The following is a 17,774-nucleotide window of genomic DNA, read 5'->3' as shown; positions in this document are numbered from 1 at the left end:
ACACGGCAACTTGAGCATACAGTTTGATTCAGATTCAACCCTCCCTGACCCCGAGCTGAATACACTGCAATAAAGGCTTTAATAAAGCAACCATCAGCAATTAATGGCATAATCATTTGGTTAGTAAATCACTATTCTGATAGCGACAAAGCCTTTGGGACATGGCCAGCCTTTCATCCATTGATCAGCCAGAGGAACTGGCTTCATTATTACCTCAGTTTGTTACCCTGTCACCTCCTCCCTCAACGTCCAGCAGCCACAGGGTATCTGGAAGCTTTTAATATCATTTGCACTTGGCCATTTAGCCAATAAGAGCATGGAATGCTGGATCCTCATCTCAAAACTGCAGTTACTTCTCTTCCAATCAGACACTACCACCCTCAGTCCACCCTCCAGATGCAGACCCTCCGTTATCATCAAATCCCACCTCCCACATACACATCCCTGCTTCCTCCTGGCAGCTTCATTGGTAACCATGTAGAAAGAAATACTGGGCGGATTTTTACAGCAAGGGAATAGGCCATTTGCTCCATCAGTTAGAGACTCCATTTGCTAGTGAAGGCTCACCATGAGTAATGTGAACAGTTCTGGGCTCCTCAGCTAAGAAAAGATGTGCTGACCTTGGAGAAGGTTCAGAAGAGGTTCACAAGGATGATTCCGGGAATGAGAGGGTTATCATACGAAAAACATTTGATCGCTCTGTTCTCGCAGGAATTTAGAAGGATGAGTGGGGATCTCATTGAAACTTTTCAAATGTTGAAAGGTCTGAACAGAGTAGATGTGGACAGGATGTTTCCCATGATGGGGGAGTCTAGGACAAGAGGGCACAGCCTCAGGATAGAGGAGCATCCATTTAAGAGGGATGCGGGGAAATTTCTTTAGCCAGAGGATGGTGAATTTGTGGAATTTATTACCACAGACAGCTGTGGAGACCAGGTCTTTGGGTGTTTTTAAAGCAGAACTTGATAGATCCTTGATTGGACACGGCATCAAAGGTTACAGGGAGAAGGCTGGGGAGTGAGGCTGAGGAGGGGAAAAAAAGAACAGGCATGATTAAATGGAGGAGCAGACTGGATGGGCCAAATGGCCCAATTCTACTCCTATGTCTTATGGTCTTATGGTTAGAGACAGTCTTATATTTATAGACCAGAGTCCCACACTCCTTTATCTTTGTCCACCCAATGTAATTCATAATACTGTAGACTTTCCCCTGTTCTCACTTTAGGCTTTGTTTGTCAAGATATATGAACCCCAGCCCCTTACCTTTATCATCCTACTAAATCTGCTTTGCCCCTTTGCCAGTAGTCCGATATCCTAGAGACTGGAACTGTGCAGAGTGTCATCTAACCAGGGTTAGATGTCTTTTCAATTTCTCATTTCTGTTTCTCTGTCCCAGGGTTTAAAATTTTAAAGCATTGTTGATGGGTATTAACTTTTGACTTAATTAACCAGTGAGAAGCTGGGATAGGCTTAGATTTTATTTTTCAACAACCTTTTCCCTCTGGGCAAGACTGGAATAAAAGGAGCTGCTGATACCTGCCCATTGAATTTCATCTCATCATATTCAGCTTTGCTACAAAAACGTGGTAAGCCCAAGGGCCATAATTTTATGTGAGGTCAGTGAAAATTGCAAATCAGATCCTGTGACATTTTTCATTGGCTGGAGTATTGTTGACCAGAGAATAATTGACAAAAATTCAGAGAGGAGATTTTTAAAAATTTTATAATCTGGATTTCTTTGCTGCAAAGAATAGAGGAAACAAATTCAACAGGGGCAGCACAGTAGCAAAGCAATTAGTGCAACACTTTACAGAACCAGTAAATACCTATCAGAGTTTAATTCCTACCACTAGAAGACATTTGCATGTTCTCCCCATGGCTGCATGGGTTTTTCTGGGTGTTTCAGTTTCCTCCCACAGTCCAAAGACATTATTATTGAGTTGTGTGCATGTTATTTTTATGCCAAAAGTGTGGCTACACTTGGCTGCCCCCAGCACAATCCTCAGACTGTGTTAGTCACTGAGGCCAAATGACACATTTCACTGTAAGTTTTGATGCACTTGTGACAAATAAAGCTCTTTTTTAATCTTTAAAGGGACTTAGATAATTCATTTTAAAACTAAATTTTCTGAGTATATAGAGAAGGAAAATTTGCACAGCTGTGAATGAAGGGATGTAGGAGGGTCTGATGGGAGAATCTCTGGCGGGTTGTACAGGCTCCTTTAGTGGTGTCTGGTTCCACGTATCAGCAGCTATTTGAGTATGGGATGAATGGCTTGTGCACTGATAGCTCTCCCTTCTATCTACAGTGGAACGATGTATGAGCTTGATGCAGGCCGGCACTCAGATGGTGAAGCTTAGAGGAAGCTCGAAAGGCCTGGTTCGTTTCTACTACCTGGACGAACATAAAACCTGCATCAGGTGGCGACCGTCCAGGAAAAATGAGAAAGCCAAAAGTAAGTGACCGTCATCATGGGATAGAAGGTAAAGCAACAGCTGCCAGCACTGCTCACCATGCACACATGAATACACACGTATACCATCGACAGCTTGCCTTTACATAGCATCCTTAATGTACTTATTTAGGGTACTTAGAGATACACTGCTGGGTAGGCCTCCCAGCTCTTCAAGCCGCACTGTCCCAGTATCCCCCAACTCACCAATTTAACCCTAACCTATTCACAGGACAATTTACAAGGACCAATTAACCCACCCAGTTAGTTTTTCTAAGTTCAAAAGTACAAAATAAATTTATTATCAAAGAACATATATGTCACCCCATATACAACCCTGATATTCATGTTCTTGCAGGCACAATAGCATAATAACTGTAATCGAACCAATGAAAGACCACACCAACTGGGCATTGAACCAGTGTACAAAAGACAGTAAACTGTGCAAATACAAAATGAAAGAATAATAATAATGAATAAATAAGCAACAAATATCGAGAACCTGAGATGAAGAGTCCTTGAAAGTGAATCCATATGTTGTGGGAACATTTCGGTGATGGAGCAAATGAAGTTCATGGTCTTCTGCTGCTGTAGCCCATCCACTTTAGGGTTCTATGTGTTGTGCTCTTCTGCACACTACTGTTGTAACACCTGGTTTTTTTGAGGTACTGTTGCCTTCCTTTCAACTGGAAGCAGTCTGGCCACCTGCCTCTGACCTCTCTCATTAACAAGGCGTTACCGTCCACTGAATTGGATACCGGTCACTAGTCGTTTTTTGTTTCTCGCACCATTCTCTGTAAGCTCTAGAGACTGTTGTGCATGAAAATCCCAGGAGGTCATAAGTTTCTGAGATACTCAAACCACCCTGCTTGCCGCCAATGAAGTCACTTAGATCACACTTCTTCTCCATTCTGATGTTTGGTCTGATCAACATCTGAACCTCTTGACCATGTCTGCATGCTTTGTTGTATTGAACTGCTGCCACATGATTGGCTGATTAGATATTTGCATTAATGAGCACATGTACTAAATAAAATGGCCACTGAGTGTACCTTTGGTTTGGAAGTGGTAGTGAGGGCAGAGGGAAAAGTTCCGGGAACCTTCCTTGGAGATGAGGTAGTGGTGGTGCTGGGAGCTGGGGGATGGGGAAGAGATCGATGCTGTTGATGTAGAAACATTGGTCTGCGGTGTTTCCCTTGGAGTAAGGTTTCCGCCGGTCACTAGGTCCAGAATGTGTAAGCACATGATTAATTATTCATACTCAGAAACTACATGGGCACAATTGATTTGCTGCCAGGTGCTGCTTTATAATTTATGCAGTCAATGTCTCTACAATGTAAATTGGTCTCTTTTGGTTCAAAGATTAAAGATTAGCTTTACTTGTCACATGAAGACGTACAGTGGGATACATCATCTGCAACACAGTCTGAGGATGTGCCGGAGGTAGGCTGCAAGTGTTGCCATATGCTTCCAGTGCCAATATAATATGCCCACAATTTACTAACCCTGACCCATTTTGTCTTTGGAATGTGGGAGGAATCCTGAGCACCAGAGGAAACCCACACAATCACGAGGATATGGGAGCACGACCTGGGAGGTGGGGGTCCCTGATGATGGGTGCTGTTTCCTGCAATAACGCTCCATGCACAAGCACTCAATGGTACAGACAGTAGTAGGAAGTGAACTGGGATCCCTGCCACTTTAAACTGTCGCAATAATCCCCACACTACCCTGCCAACTGAAGAGAAGATCCACTTTTGAGGAAACATATTAAGCGAAGTTGAAGCTTCAGCCTTGGACGTTGTGTTTTGGGGGATCACAGGTACCTTACTGCCATCCTCCTAGCCATCTTGAAACAAGTCTGTTTTTTGGATAGGTGGATTAGTTGCTTTGCTAATCACACAGAAATAGGTGGTATTCTGGTTAGTGTAGAAGGTTGCCAAAGGATGCAACAGGTTATAGATCAGTAGCAGACATGGGCAGTAAAAATGTAAGGCAGAGCTTAATCCAGGCAAATACGAGGTAGGGGTAGCAGGATGGAGATACATCTCTACCAAAGGAGGTGTAAGACTCCTCCTTCCCTCTGCAAGCCTGCAGATCACCCTTAGGTAAGGTGTAGCACCTGATTAGCCCACTGATAAGGGTCATGTGAGAAGAATATCACAATTCCTGGCTATGCGATCACTAATGCCAGGCAGAAAATCTCGGAAGAGTATTGCTAATGTCTGGGGTCACCTGTCTTGTAAAGACACTGCTCAGAAGAAAGCAATGGCAAACCACTTCTGTAGAAAAATTTGCCAAGAACATTCATGGTCAAGACCATGATTAGCAAACACAAGGAAGTCTGCAGTTGCTGGAAATTCAAGTAACACACACAAAATGCTGGTGGAATGCAACAGGCCAGGCAGCATCTATAGGGAGAAGCACTGTCGACGTTTCGGGCTGAGACTCTTCGTCAGCATTCTAACTGAAAGGAAAGATGGTAAGAGATTTGAAAGTGGGGGGGAGGGGAAAAAGCGAAATGATAGGAGATGATCGGAGGAGATGGGGTGAAGCTGGAGGCAATCACCTTTCCAGCTCTCAGCTTCACCCCACCCCCTCCGGTCTTCTCCAATCATTTTGCGTTTTCCCCTCCCCCCACTTTCAAATCTCTTACCATCTTTCCTTTCAGTTAGTCCTGACGAAGGGTCTCGGCCCGAAACATTGACAGTGCTTCTCCCTATAGATGCTGCCTAGCCTGTTGCATTCCACCAGCATTTTGTGTGTGTTGCAAGACCATGATTATCCATGTTATGTGACTCTGTGCATAGTGAATGAATGAAGTATGAGGTGTTGTACTTAGTAAGTTCAAATGTAAAGGGAACACAGTTACTGGCAGAGTCCTTAACAACACTGATATACAGAGGGATCTTCTGGTATCACAGCTCCCTGAAAGTGGTCATGTAGGTTGATTTTTGTAAAGAACGCATATGGCATACTTGCATCAATTAGTTCAGAATCAGAATTAAAATCAGGTTTATTATCACCAGGATGTGTCATGAAATTTGTTAGCTTAGCAGTAGCAGTTGAATGCAATACATGATATAGAAGAAGAAGGAAAAAAATCAATCAATTACAGTATATGTATAATGAATAGATTAAAAATCATGCAAAAACAGAAATAATATATATTTAAAAAGTGAGGTAGTGTTCAAGGGATCAATGTCCAATTAGGAATCAGATGGCAGAGAGGAAGAAGATGTTCCTGAGTCGTTGAGTGTGTGCCTTCAGGCTTCTGTACCTCCTACCTGATAGCATTGAGGCATTGAGTTCAAGTGTCAGGAAGTTATGTTGTAGTTTTATAAAACTCTGCTGAGGCCGCTTCTGGAGTTTGCATTCAATTCCAGTCACCCCTTTGTAGGAAGCATGGGGAGGTTTTAGAGAGGGTGCAGAAGAGATTTTCCAGGATGCTGCTTAGATTAGAGGACATGTGCTATAAAGGAGAGGTTAGACAAAATTGAGTTGTTTTCTCTGGAGTGTCAGAGGCTGAGGGAGACCTGTTAAAAGTTTCTATAATTATGAGAAGCATAGATAGACAGCTAGTGACTTTTTCTCAGGGTCAAAATGTCTAATACTAAAGGACATGCATTCAAGGTGAAAGGAAGAAAGTTGGAAGGAGAAGCAGAGGGCAGGTTTTTAACACAGAGAGTGGTGGAATGCATTGCCAGGGTGATTGTTGAAGTAGTTACAATAAAGATGTTTAAAATGCCCTTAGATGCACAAATCAATATACAGAGAAGAGAGGGATATAGATCATAGCCCAGAAGACATAAGAGCAGAATTAGACCATTCAGTTTCTGACTCCATCATTTTATCATGACTGATGTATTATCCCTCACAACCCCATTCCCTGTCTTCTTCCTGTAACATTTAACACCTTTATTAATCAAAGATCAGCAGCATTCACTTTAAATATCTCCTATCTCTTAGCCTCCACAGCCATCTGTGGCAATGGATTCCACAGATTTAGCACCCTCTAGCCTGAGAAGTTCCTCCTCATCGCTGTCTAAAGAGATGTCCTTCTAGTCTGAGGCTGTGCCCTCTGGTCCTGGAATCCCCCACTACAGGAAAATTCCTCTCCACGTCCACTCTATCCAGGCCTTTCAATATTCAATAGGTTTCAATCAGATCCCTCCTCAATTTTCTAAACTCCAGCAAGTACATGCCCGGAGCCATCAAACACTCCTCATACGTTAACCCTTTCATTCCTGGGCTCACTCTCCTGAACTTTCTCTGGACCCTCTGCAAGGCCAGCACATCCTTTCTTAGATAAGGGTCTGAAATCTACTCACAGCACTCCAAGTATGTCTTATAAAGTCACTGCAATACATACTTGCTTTTATATGCTAGCCCTCTCAAAATGAATGCCAGCACTGCATTTGCCTTCGTCACCACCGACTCAACCTGCAAGCTAACAGGCAGAAAGAATTGAGTGTTGTTAGCTCAATTAGTTCAGTACAGCATCATAGGTTGAAGGGCCTGTTCCTGTGCTGTATTGTTCTATGATCTGTTTTGGATGTATCAGCCAATCCTAGATGGCTAGAGGTAAGGATGACCCTCAGATCCCATTGTTTGGCTCATTGATAATGTCAGGATGCTCCCTGTCTTTTGGCTGATAGTAGATCCATGCAGCTCTTGGCAGGAAATGATGTGTGTTTTGATCTGTTGTCAGCTTAGGGATTTAATACATGGCCTCCTGGCCTTTTAAGTATAGGAATAGAGTAGATGAGCTTGAGACTCAGTTGGAAATTGGCAAGTACGATGTTGTGGGAATAACAGAGACATGGCTTCAAGCGGACGGGGCCTGGGAAATGAATATTCAAGGATATACATCTTATCGAAAGGACAGAATGACTGGAAGAGGGGGTGGGGTGGCTCTGTTGGTGAGCAATGATATTCAGTCCCTTGCGAGGGGGGGACATAGAATCAGGGGATGTAGAGTCAGTATGGATAGAACTGAGAAATTCTAAGGGTAGAAAGACCCTAATGGGAGTTATCTACAGGCCCCCAAACAGCAGTCTGGATGTAGGGTGTAAGTTGAATGAAGAGTTAAAATTGGCATGTTGCAAAGGTAATGATATAGTTGTCATGGGGGATTTCAACAGGTAGACAGGTAGACTGGGAGGATCAGGATGGTACTGGACCCCAAGAAAGGGAGTTTGTGGTGTCTCTGAGATGGATTCTTAGAACAGCTTGTACTGGAGCCTACCATGGAGAAGGCAATTCTAGATTTAGTGTTGTGTAATGAACCGGATTTGATCAGGGACCTCGAGGTAAAGGAACCATTAGGAGGTAGTGACCATAATATGATATTTTTTAACCTACAATTTGAGAAGGAGAAGGGAAAATCGAATGTGTCACTATTACAGTTGAACAAAGGGAACTTTGGAGCTATGAGGGAGGAGCTGGCCAAAGTTCAATGGAACAATACCCTAGCAGGGAAGACAGTGGAAAAACAATGGCAGGTATTTCTGGGAATAATGCAGAAGGTGCAGGATCAATTCATTCCAAAGAGGAAGAAAGATCCTAAGGGGAGTAAGGGGTGGCCTTGGCTGACGAGGGAAGTAAAGGGCAGTATAAAAATAAAAGAGAAGTATAACATAGCAAAGATGAGTGGGAAACCGGAGGACTGGGAAGCTTTTAAAGAACAGAAGATAACAAAAAAGGCAATACACCAAGAAAAAATGAGGTACGAAGGTAAACTAGCCAAGAATATAAAGGAGGATAGTAAAAGCTTCTTTAGGTATGTGAATAGCAAAAAAATAGTTAACCAAAATTGGGCCATTGAAGACAGAAATTGATGAATTTATTATGGGGAACAAAGAAATGGCAGACGAGTTGAACAGGTACTTTAGATCTGTCTTCACTAGGGAAGACACAAACAATCTCCCAGATGTAATAGTGGCCAAAGGAACTAGGGTAAAGGATGAACTGAAGAAAATTTATATTAGGCAAGAAACGGTGTTGGATAGACTGTTGAGTCTGAAGGCTGATAAGTCCCCGGGACCTGATGGTCTGCATCACAAGGTACTTAAAGAAGTGGCTCTAGAAATCGTGGATGCATTGGTAATCATTTTCCAATGTTCTATAGATTCAGGAACGGTTCCTGCTGATTGGAGGGTGGCTAAGGTTGTCCCACTTTTCAAGAAAGGAGGGAGAGAGAAAACAGGGAATTATAGACCGGTTAGCCTGACGTCAGTGGTGGGAAAGATGCTGGAGTCAATTATAAAAGAGGAAATTATGACACATTTAGATAGCAGTAGAAGGATCAGTCTGAGTCAGCATGGATTTATGAAGGGAAAATCATGCTTGACTAATCTTCTGGAGTTTTTTGAGGATGTAACTATGAAAATGGACGAGGGAGAGCCAGTGGATGTAGTGTACCTGGACTTCCAGAAAGCTTTTGATAAAGTCCCACATAGGAGATTAGTGGGCAAAATTAGGGCACATGGTATTGGGGGCAAAGTACTGACATGGATTGAAAATTGGCTGGCTGTGACCAGTGAGGTACCTCAAGGTTCGGTGCTGGGACCGCAGCTGTTTACAATATACATTAATGATTTAGACTAAGGTATTAAAAGTAACATTAGTAAATTTGCTGATGACACAAAGCTGGGTGGCAGTGTGAAATGTCAGGAGGATGTTATGAGAATGCAGGGTGACTTGGACAGGTTGGGTGAGTGGGCAAATGTATGGCAGATGCAGTTTAATGTGGATAGATGTGAGGTTATCCACTTTGGTGGCAAGAACAGGAAGGCAGATTACTATCTAAATGGAGTAAAGTTAGGAAAAAGGGGAAGTACAACGAGATCTAGGTGTTCTTGTACATCAGTCAATGAAAACAAGCATGTAGGTACAGCAGGCAGTGAAGAAAGCTAATGGCATGCTGGCCTTTATAACAAGAGGAATTGAGTATAGGAGTAAAGAGGTCCTTCTGCAGCTGTACAGGGCCCTGGTGAGACCCAACCTGGAGTATTGTGTGCAGTTTTGGTCTCCAAATTTCAGGAAGGACATTCTTGCTATTGAGGGAGTGCAGCGTAGGTTCACAAGGTTAATTCCTGGAATGGTGGGACTGTCATATGTTGAAAGATTGGAACGACTGGGCTTGTATACACTGGAATTTAGGAGGATGAGAGGGGATCTGATTGAAACATAAAATTATTAAGGGATTGGACACGCTGGAGGCAAGAAGCATGTTCCCACTGATGGGTGAGTCCACAGTTTAAGAATAAGGGGTAGGCCATTTAGAACAAAGATGCGGAAAAACTTTTTCACCCAGAGAGTGGTGGATATGTGGAATGCTCTGCCCCAGAAGGCAGTGGAGGCCAAGTCTCTGGATGCATTCAAGAGAGAGTTAGATAGAGGTCTTATTGATAGAGGGGTCAAGGGATATGGTGAGAGGGCAGGAACAGGGTACTGATTGTGTATGATCAGCTATGATCACAGAGAATGGCGGTGCTGGCTAGAAGGGCCGAATGGCCTACTCCTGCACCTACTGTCTATTGTCTATTGTCTATTTATCCAAATGGCAGTGTGATAAATGTCCAGGATGTTGGGAGAGCTCCCCTGCTCCTTGTTTAATTTATGCCAATCCATCTTATCCTTCACCTGAGAAAACAAACAGGACCTGCCTAAACGAAAACCAAAATAAAAATTACACTTGTTGGAAATCTGAAATAAAAATGAGTAATTGCAGAGAGTTATGGTTAGGTTTCAGGTCTCCTGTAAGGTCTTCGATCTGAAATATAAATGCTGTTTCCCTTTCCACAGATGCTGTCTAACCTGCTGAGGATTCTGTTTTAATTTTGGACCCCTTTCAATGTCTCCTCTGAAAGACAGCACTCTGACAGAGTGACACTCCCTGAGTATAGGCCCGATTTCAGCTGCGATTACATGCTTGTGTCTCAGGAATGGCGCTCAAATCAGAGGCTGGAAGGTTGCCCAGAGCCATCGACTTCAGTAGAGGAGGACCTAAGTTATAAGGGAAGATTGAATAAGTTAGAACTTTATTCTTTGGAACGTAGAAGATTGAGAAATTTGATAGAAGTACACAAAATTATGAGGGTTATAGATAGGGTAAATACAAGCAGGCTTTGTCCACTGAGGTTGCATTGGTCTACAACCAGAGGTCATGGGTTAAGGGTGAAAGATGAAAAGTTTAAGGGGAACATGGGGGGAAGCTTCTGGAACGAGCTGCCCGCACAAGTGGTACATGCAAGCTCAATTTTAACTTTTAAGAGAAGTTTGTTTTGGTACACAGATGGGAGGGATATGGAAGGCTAATGGTCCCATTGCAGGTAGATGGGACTAGGCAGTATAAATGGTTCAGTATGGACTAGATGGGCTGAAGGACCTGTTTCTGATCTGTACTTTTCTATGATTAGAAGTAGGAAAACACTTCAAAGGGAGGGAAGAGAAACCAGAAAGATATTTACAGAGACAGAAATGTAGTTCAGTGGGCCGTTCCTCCAGAAAAGATTTGAAAGGATGACTACAATGATTGTTTGCTTTCTTTGTTTTAAAATGCCCACCAGAAACTCTGCTGTCAGTTCACTCATTGTTACTCAGATGCACTGATTGTTCCTGAGTAATTATTCTGCTGAACTGTAATCTATGGTTTATCCTTCAACAGATTTAACAAAAAAAAGCCTGACTATCACATCTGTGAGGAACTCCAGAAGTGTGGCTTAATAAGATGTAGAGGAAATTGAAAATGCAAGTGTTGCTAGTGATCAGATTGGTCAGTGCCTGGGTAAACTGTGACAAGTTTATGATGTACATTTAGTGGTGAGGGAGGCACACCTAGAACACTGGAAAGAGTTCAAAGAACTTGGCTCTGGATAGACTGGACTAGTGTTCCTCATCACAAATTGAGAGCAGAGATGACAGTGGGAAATCAGAAGGTTTCAGTGCATTTGTAACCTGAAAACATAAGCCTGTTCATCTTAAAAATGAGTAAGGAGTTTGGAAAAGAAAACATGCAGTCTCACCAGTGGGATACAAAACACAGGTACTAATATCGAACAAAGTGAAAATCTTGCAGATGCTGGGAATCTGAGCAACACACACAAAATGCTGGAGGAAATCAGCAGGCCAGGCAGCATCTAGGAAAAGAGTACAGTCGACATTTCGGGACGAAACCCTTCGGCAGGCACTTATATAACCGGGATGTGAGGGATATGGACACAGACTTCTTGCAGATAAATATAAACAATAGCCTTCTGTTTTCTACCTAATAAACACCCCAAATAAACATTTTTATGCCCTATGATGTTCTAAAAAATACTTAAATGCATAGTAAGAAAAAATATTAGTTAACAAACCTTACCACTGAAACTTAAAAACAATAATCAGGTTTGCATTCTTTTAAGAGACTTTTGGATAGGTATGTGGAGCTTAGAAAAATAGAGGGCTATAGGTAAGCCTAGTAATTTCTAAGGTAGGGACATGTTTGGCACAACTTTGTGGGCCAAAGGGCCTGTATTGTGCTGTAGGTTTTCTATACACCTGTGAAAACAATGATTTCGCTTGATTATATTGGTGGAAAGCGGGGAGCCACTTGACCCAAGTGGTTTGGAAACTAATCACTATATTTTATTGATAATGGTTGGTTTCTCAAGGTTTATTTATATATAGGTATCTTTGTTAGAAAAAAGTCAATGGGAGTTGAGGCTAACTTGTCACTACACAGATCCCCAGGTAATAAATTAGTGATAATGAAAATAGATCCAAGGTGGACCGTAGAGAGTGGTTGGAGGGTGGAAGTTCTGTCACAGGAAGTAGTTGAGCTGAACATCGTGGATGCTTTTAAGTGGGGGGGGGGGGGAAGAACACCAAGGTGTGTATCTAATATTTAGGAAATATTTGAGTAATATTGTAAATATATTGTTTGATTAAGCATTCCTTGTTGTTTACATAATGCATTGCACATTATATATAAAAGTATGTAAATAGCATACATCATCACACCACCACATCGTATGCGCGCACTTCGCTTAAAATAAAAGCTAAGTTTAACTCACATTTCTGACTCCTTTAAATTAGTTTTATGTTTTGGAGTTACAAACATAACAAAAGGTATACTAATTGGTGAGAAGGGGGCTAGGAGAAATGCCAAGAAGCATTTGGGCTGAATGACCTAATCTTTTTTCATAAAGTTCAATGAAAACCCTCTTCTGTGTAAGAATGTGAGCACATCCCATTGCTGGGGAGTTGAGCAAGAGAGATCTGATGACCTGGATAATGAGAATAAGCTGATGAGTGAAAAACAATTTCTTCTCTTTGATGGCGGTAAATGGAAAAAATTGGGAAACAAAATGAGATTCAAAGAGACGCAACTCAATTTATTTCAAAACATTTTGTTCTCTCTGCACCAGCGTTTGAGCAAGCTCATTCCTTCTTGAATTATGGTGCTGCTTCTGCCTGTCTCACCTGGGTGGAATGCTTTCTGTTCTTCACCTTCAGTTCGGAGAAGCAGAAGTCAGCAAGCTTGTGGGGAAATGATGGAAGTTAATGGAAGAGAAGGGTTGAGCTGATGTTCCTCGAAGGGGCTCTGTAATTAAATAAACTGCTTATCCTTGAACTATTTAAAGCCAGAACTTAATTTCTAATCTGCATTTTGTTGTGTAGCCAAGATCACTGGTATTCCCTTGGCATAGATATTGATCTTGGTAACAAAGAGAATGGTTTGACATTAAACACCTACTGAGCTACCCAATTATATCATCTCATTTAGAAACATTTATCTTCCACCTCCATCTTTTTGCTTCTTTTCTCATTGGAGACCTCCCTAGGTTGGAAGAATGTTAAAAATGCGAGTAGGCCTTTTGGCCCCTCAGACCTGATTTTCAATCTGAATTCCACTTTCTTGATTTACTCTTGCAGGCTTTTTATTTTGCTCTGATCGGGCCAAGGGCATTGCTGACAAGACTTACTTCTATGACCCACCATCAGCAGCGGATTGTGGGTCCACTTGTTGAATCTCTATAAACTGTAAGGGAGAGTTCTATTCCTCAAGAAAATAGGTGGTACATTAGCGTAATGCTATTACAGTGACAGCAGGTTCCATTCCACCACTGTCTCTTAGTTTGCTTGTTCTCACCGTGATCACGTGGGTTTCTTCCGGGGGCTTCAGTTTCTTCCCACATTCCAAAAGGCCTATGGAATAGTAGGTAATTGGTCATGTGGGTGTAACTAAGCAGCACAGGCTCTTTAGACCGGAAGTGCCTGAAGTGTCACTAGAATTAGGGGACATGGCCTCAAGATTCGGGGAGTAAATTTAAGACGGAGATGAGGAGGAACTGCTTTTCCCAGAGAGTGCTGAATCTGTGGGATTCTCTGCCCAATAAAGCAGTGGAGGCTACCTCAGTAAATATACTTAAGACAAGATTGGATAGATTTTTGCATAGTAGGGGAATTTAGGGTTATAGGGAAAAGGCAGGTAGGTGGAGATGAGTCCATGGCCACATCAGCCGTGATCTTATTGAATGGCGGAGCAGGCTGGACAGCCTACTCCTGTTCCTATTTCTAATGGTTTTATTATGTTTTTATCATGCTCTATCTCTAAATAAAAATAAATAAAACCAGTGTACAGGTTGGATCTCTTTTGTGGCTTGTTTTACTGATCCCAACCTTTTAATTCCAGGAGGTTTAAGCTGCACTAAAGTTCTGAGAGTAGGATTTGAACAAGTTTTCTGTCGAATTCCAAGTCTAGCTCTCTTCATTCCTTGAACAGCCCAATGACTACAAACCAACACCACCCTGTGATGGAAAGGGGCTGTCGCTGACCTGATGCCTCTGACCTCTCTCAGGGATGCCCATTAATTTGAGGTGACCCAACCTTTCAACTTTGACCCTGCTCAGGAGAGAATCAGTGGGGTTCTTCTGTACAATCTTTTGATGGACTGTAACGAGAGTCAAGAGCTCCAATCCAATAACCAATTATCCAATAACATTCACCACTGTAGCTTCTCTCTGATGTTTCTCCAAGATGCCGCTTGGACTGAAATGACGTCTCTGTATTCTCATTTAGAGTCTTAGCATCATAGAAAAATTCGGCACAGCAGCAGGCCCCTCAGCCCATCTAGCCTCTGCTGAAACATTTTAACTGCTTAGTCCCATTGATCTGCACCTGGACCATAGCCCTCCATACTCCTACCATCCATGGACCTATCCAAACTTCTCTTGAACGTTGAAATCGAGCTTGTGTGCACCACTTGTGCCGGCAGCTCACTCCACACACTCACGTCCCTCTGAGTGAAGAAGTTTCCCTTCATATTCCACTTAAACTCTTCACCTTTCACCCTTAACCCATGACCTCTAGTTGGAGTTCCACCCAACCTCAGTGGAAAAAGCCTGCTTGCATTTACTCTATCTATACCCCTCATAATTTTGTATACCTCTATCAAATCTCCCCTCAGTCTTCTACGTTACAAGGTATAAAGTCCTAACTGATTCAAACTGATACACAGATATCAGATTTATCCTTGATTTACAAGGGAAGATAGTTCTGTTCCACAGAGACGAGGAGAGAAGCGGAGATTGTTTTTCCTTAGGAGTGTTAACAGTATGAGAGGCTTTGAAAGAATGAATATTGAGGAATGGTTTCTACTACTAGAGAGGTCAGTAACCAGAGGAAACAGGGAAAAAGAACTAGAGGGCAAATGTTTTCCATTCAGAAGGAAGAAGCTGGAGCTCCATGAGTCAGTCCTCATTAGAGATTCTGAGGTGGATAGGATCAGTAGTTTTAAATTCCTTGGTGTTATCATATCAAGGGATTTGTCCTGGGACTTGCACAAAAATGCCAACACAAAGAAAGCAATGCAGCGCTTCCACTTTCTTAGAAGTTTGCGTAGATTCGGCATGTCACAAAAACCTTTGACAAACTTCTATAGATGCACAGTGGAGAGTATCTTCGTTTACAACTTTACAACTCCTCCCTTGGAGTGTCAAACACCCTGAGCCAATAGGCTGGTCCTGGACTAATTTCCACTTGGCATTATTTATTTATCATTATTTAATTATTTATGGTTTTATATTGCTGTATTTCTACACTATTCTTGGCTGGTGCGACTGTAACAGAACCCAATTTCCTTCAGGATCAATAAAGTATGTCTGTCTATTGCATCGTGGCCTGGTATTGGAACACCAAAACCCAGGAATGGAAATGCTACAGAAGATGGTAGATACGGCCCAGTCCATCACAGGCAAAGCCCTCTCCACCACTGGGCACATTTACATGGAACTCTGCTACAAGAAAGTAGCATCCATCATCAAGGACACCCCCCGCACTCCCCCACCATCCAGCCATGCTCTCTTAGTACTGCTACCATCAGGCGGGAGATACAGAGGCTTTAAGTCCCACACTACCAGGATCAACTGCTTGTATAACCGACGGATTCACTTTCAAGTTCTCAGTATTATTTTTTATTTGCACCATTTATCTTTCTTTGCACATTAGGTATTTGGTCAATCGTAGTTTATGTGTAACTTTTCATAAATTCTTTATTTGCCTGTAAATTCCTACAAGTAAATGATTCTCAAGGTACCATCTATATACTTTGCAAAGATAGTACTGGTGAGACATGGTGATGCTTTTTAATCAGTAAACAAAAGTACTAACAACTGTACTAAATATGCATTTTTGAGAATATCATTACTGCAACCCGCAGCCTTTAATTTCCCACTGGGACATGTGCTTTTGAGCTGTTTGTACGAACTGGCATTTTTGTGGTATCCTGAAATATTCAGTGAACTGGACTGTCGAGAATGCAGGTACAGCTGTGGTGGGCTTGGGGCTGGACTGAAGCGGCAAGGCCTGGGCTCAACAACGGATAACAAACCGATATTTGTCCGGTTTAAGCATCGAGCCAGATTGAAACGGTTATGGCGTTAAGGCTGAGGGCGGAGCACAAACCAATGTTCAGCTCAGCATTGAAGTAAGTCTGCAGCTGTGGCCTGCAGCCGTCAGCACTCGCCTCAGTGCTGAACTGGCTACACGGCTGTGGCCGGCAGCCATTGGATTCCTGGACCAGCTGCAGTTCTGAACTGGCTACATGCCTGTGGACTTACTTTCAGGGACTCTGTGGTTCATATTTGTTTGTTTGCATGATTTGTTCTTTCGTTTTCATACATTGGATGGATGACTGTCTTCGTGGTGCGGGGTTTTTCATGGATTCTATTTTGTTTCTCTGCCTTGTGGCTGCTTACAAGAAGATGAATCTCAAGGTTGCATTTGGTTTATGTACTTCGATAATAAATTTCCTTTGACTTTGCAAATGTAGGGATGTAGAAAGGTGAACTGATGTTGATCAGTAATTAATGTGCACTAGTGACTCACAGGGAGAGGAATGAATGAGACCTGGGGAAGATGTTTCATTGGGAGACAGGAAACAAGTTGAAACAGTGAGAAGCCGTAGCAGCCAAGAGCAGGATTTGTGGAATCTGAATAAATTAGCCAAACCCAAGGAGGAAATGCCAACCAAATAGGGGCTGCGGAGCTGACAGTGTGGTAGAGAGAAAGGTCTACTTCAGTAAAAATGAAATAAAAACAGAAAATGCTGGAACTATTCAACAGGTCAGGCAGCACCTGTGGAAAAAGAAACAGAGTCAACATTTCAGGTCCAAGATTCTCTGTCAAAACGGCATTCCCTGTCAGATCTCTTTCAACGGTTTCCCCAGGTTTACCCCTCAATCCGTTTCATTGGAACTGTACCGCAACTGTGTTAGTGTTCGGAGAGCTCACTTGAAACCTTTTTTTTCAATTGGTGCTTTTGGTAACCAGCTAGCACACAATACAAATGGTTCAAACCCTACCCTCTCTTAGCTTTCTACTTCAGCTTGTACCTTGCTCTCCCACTCTTCAGTCCTTCATCCAACCCTTCCCTCCCTACCTCACTCCTTCGTCCCTCTCCTTTCTTTCCCATTCTCAGTCTAATTCCTTCTCCTGTTACTTTACAACAGCTTATGGGTAGTCATCCTTTTTTCCTTTCTTTTCTGCTCTCTCAAATCTCCCATATTCTCTGCCCCTTGTTTCATTCTCCCCTGCTTTCCCGCACCATCCCTTCCTGTCATTCTCACCCCTCCCCCACTCTCTCAACTCAACTCCTCTTCTCCCTACCTTTCTCTTCCTTTGCAACACACACACATAAACTGCTGGAGGAACTCAACAAGCCAGGCAGCATCTACAGAGGGGAATAAGCAGTTGATGTTTAGGGTTTCAGCCCCAAAACGTCGACTGTTTATTCCCGTTCATAGATGCTGCCTGATCCGCTGATTTCCTAA

At 42.6% G+C, this 17,774-nt stretch overlaps 1 protein-coding gene across 1 annotated transcript in view; it reads left to right on the top strand.

Moving 5' to 3' along the window:
- plch2a (phospholipase C, eta 2a) overlaps positions 1-17,774 on the top strand; it is a 310,297-nt gene that overhangs the window by 147,220 nt on the left and 145,303 nt on the right. The window contains exon 4 of the mRNA XM_059952164.1: positions 2,310-2,456. Coding sequence (XP_059808147.1) covers positions 2,310-2,456 — 147 coding nt within the window. The remainder of the gene's footprint in view (positions 1-2,309; positions 2,457-17,774) is intronic.

Source organism: Hypanus sabinus, chromosome 27 (assembly GCF_030144855.1).
Source record: "Hypanus sabinus isolate sHypSab1 chromosome 27, sHypSab1.hap1, whole genome shotgun sequence".
NCBI classification, from domain to species: Eukaryota; Metazoa; Chordata; class Chondrichthyes; order Myliobatiformes; family Dasyatidae; genus Hypanus; species Hypanus sabinus.
This window is presented reverse-complemented; position numbering and strand designations above follow the sequence as displayed.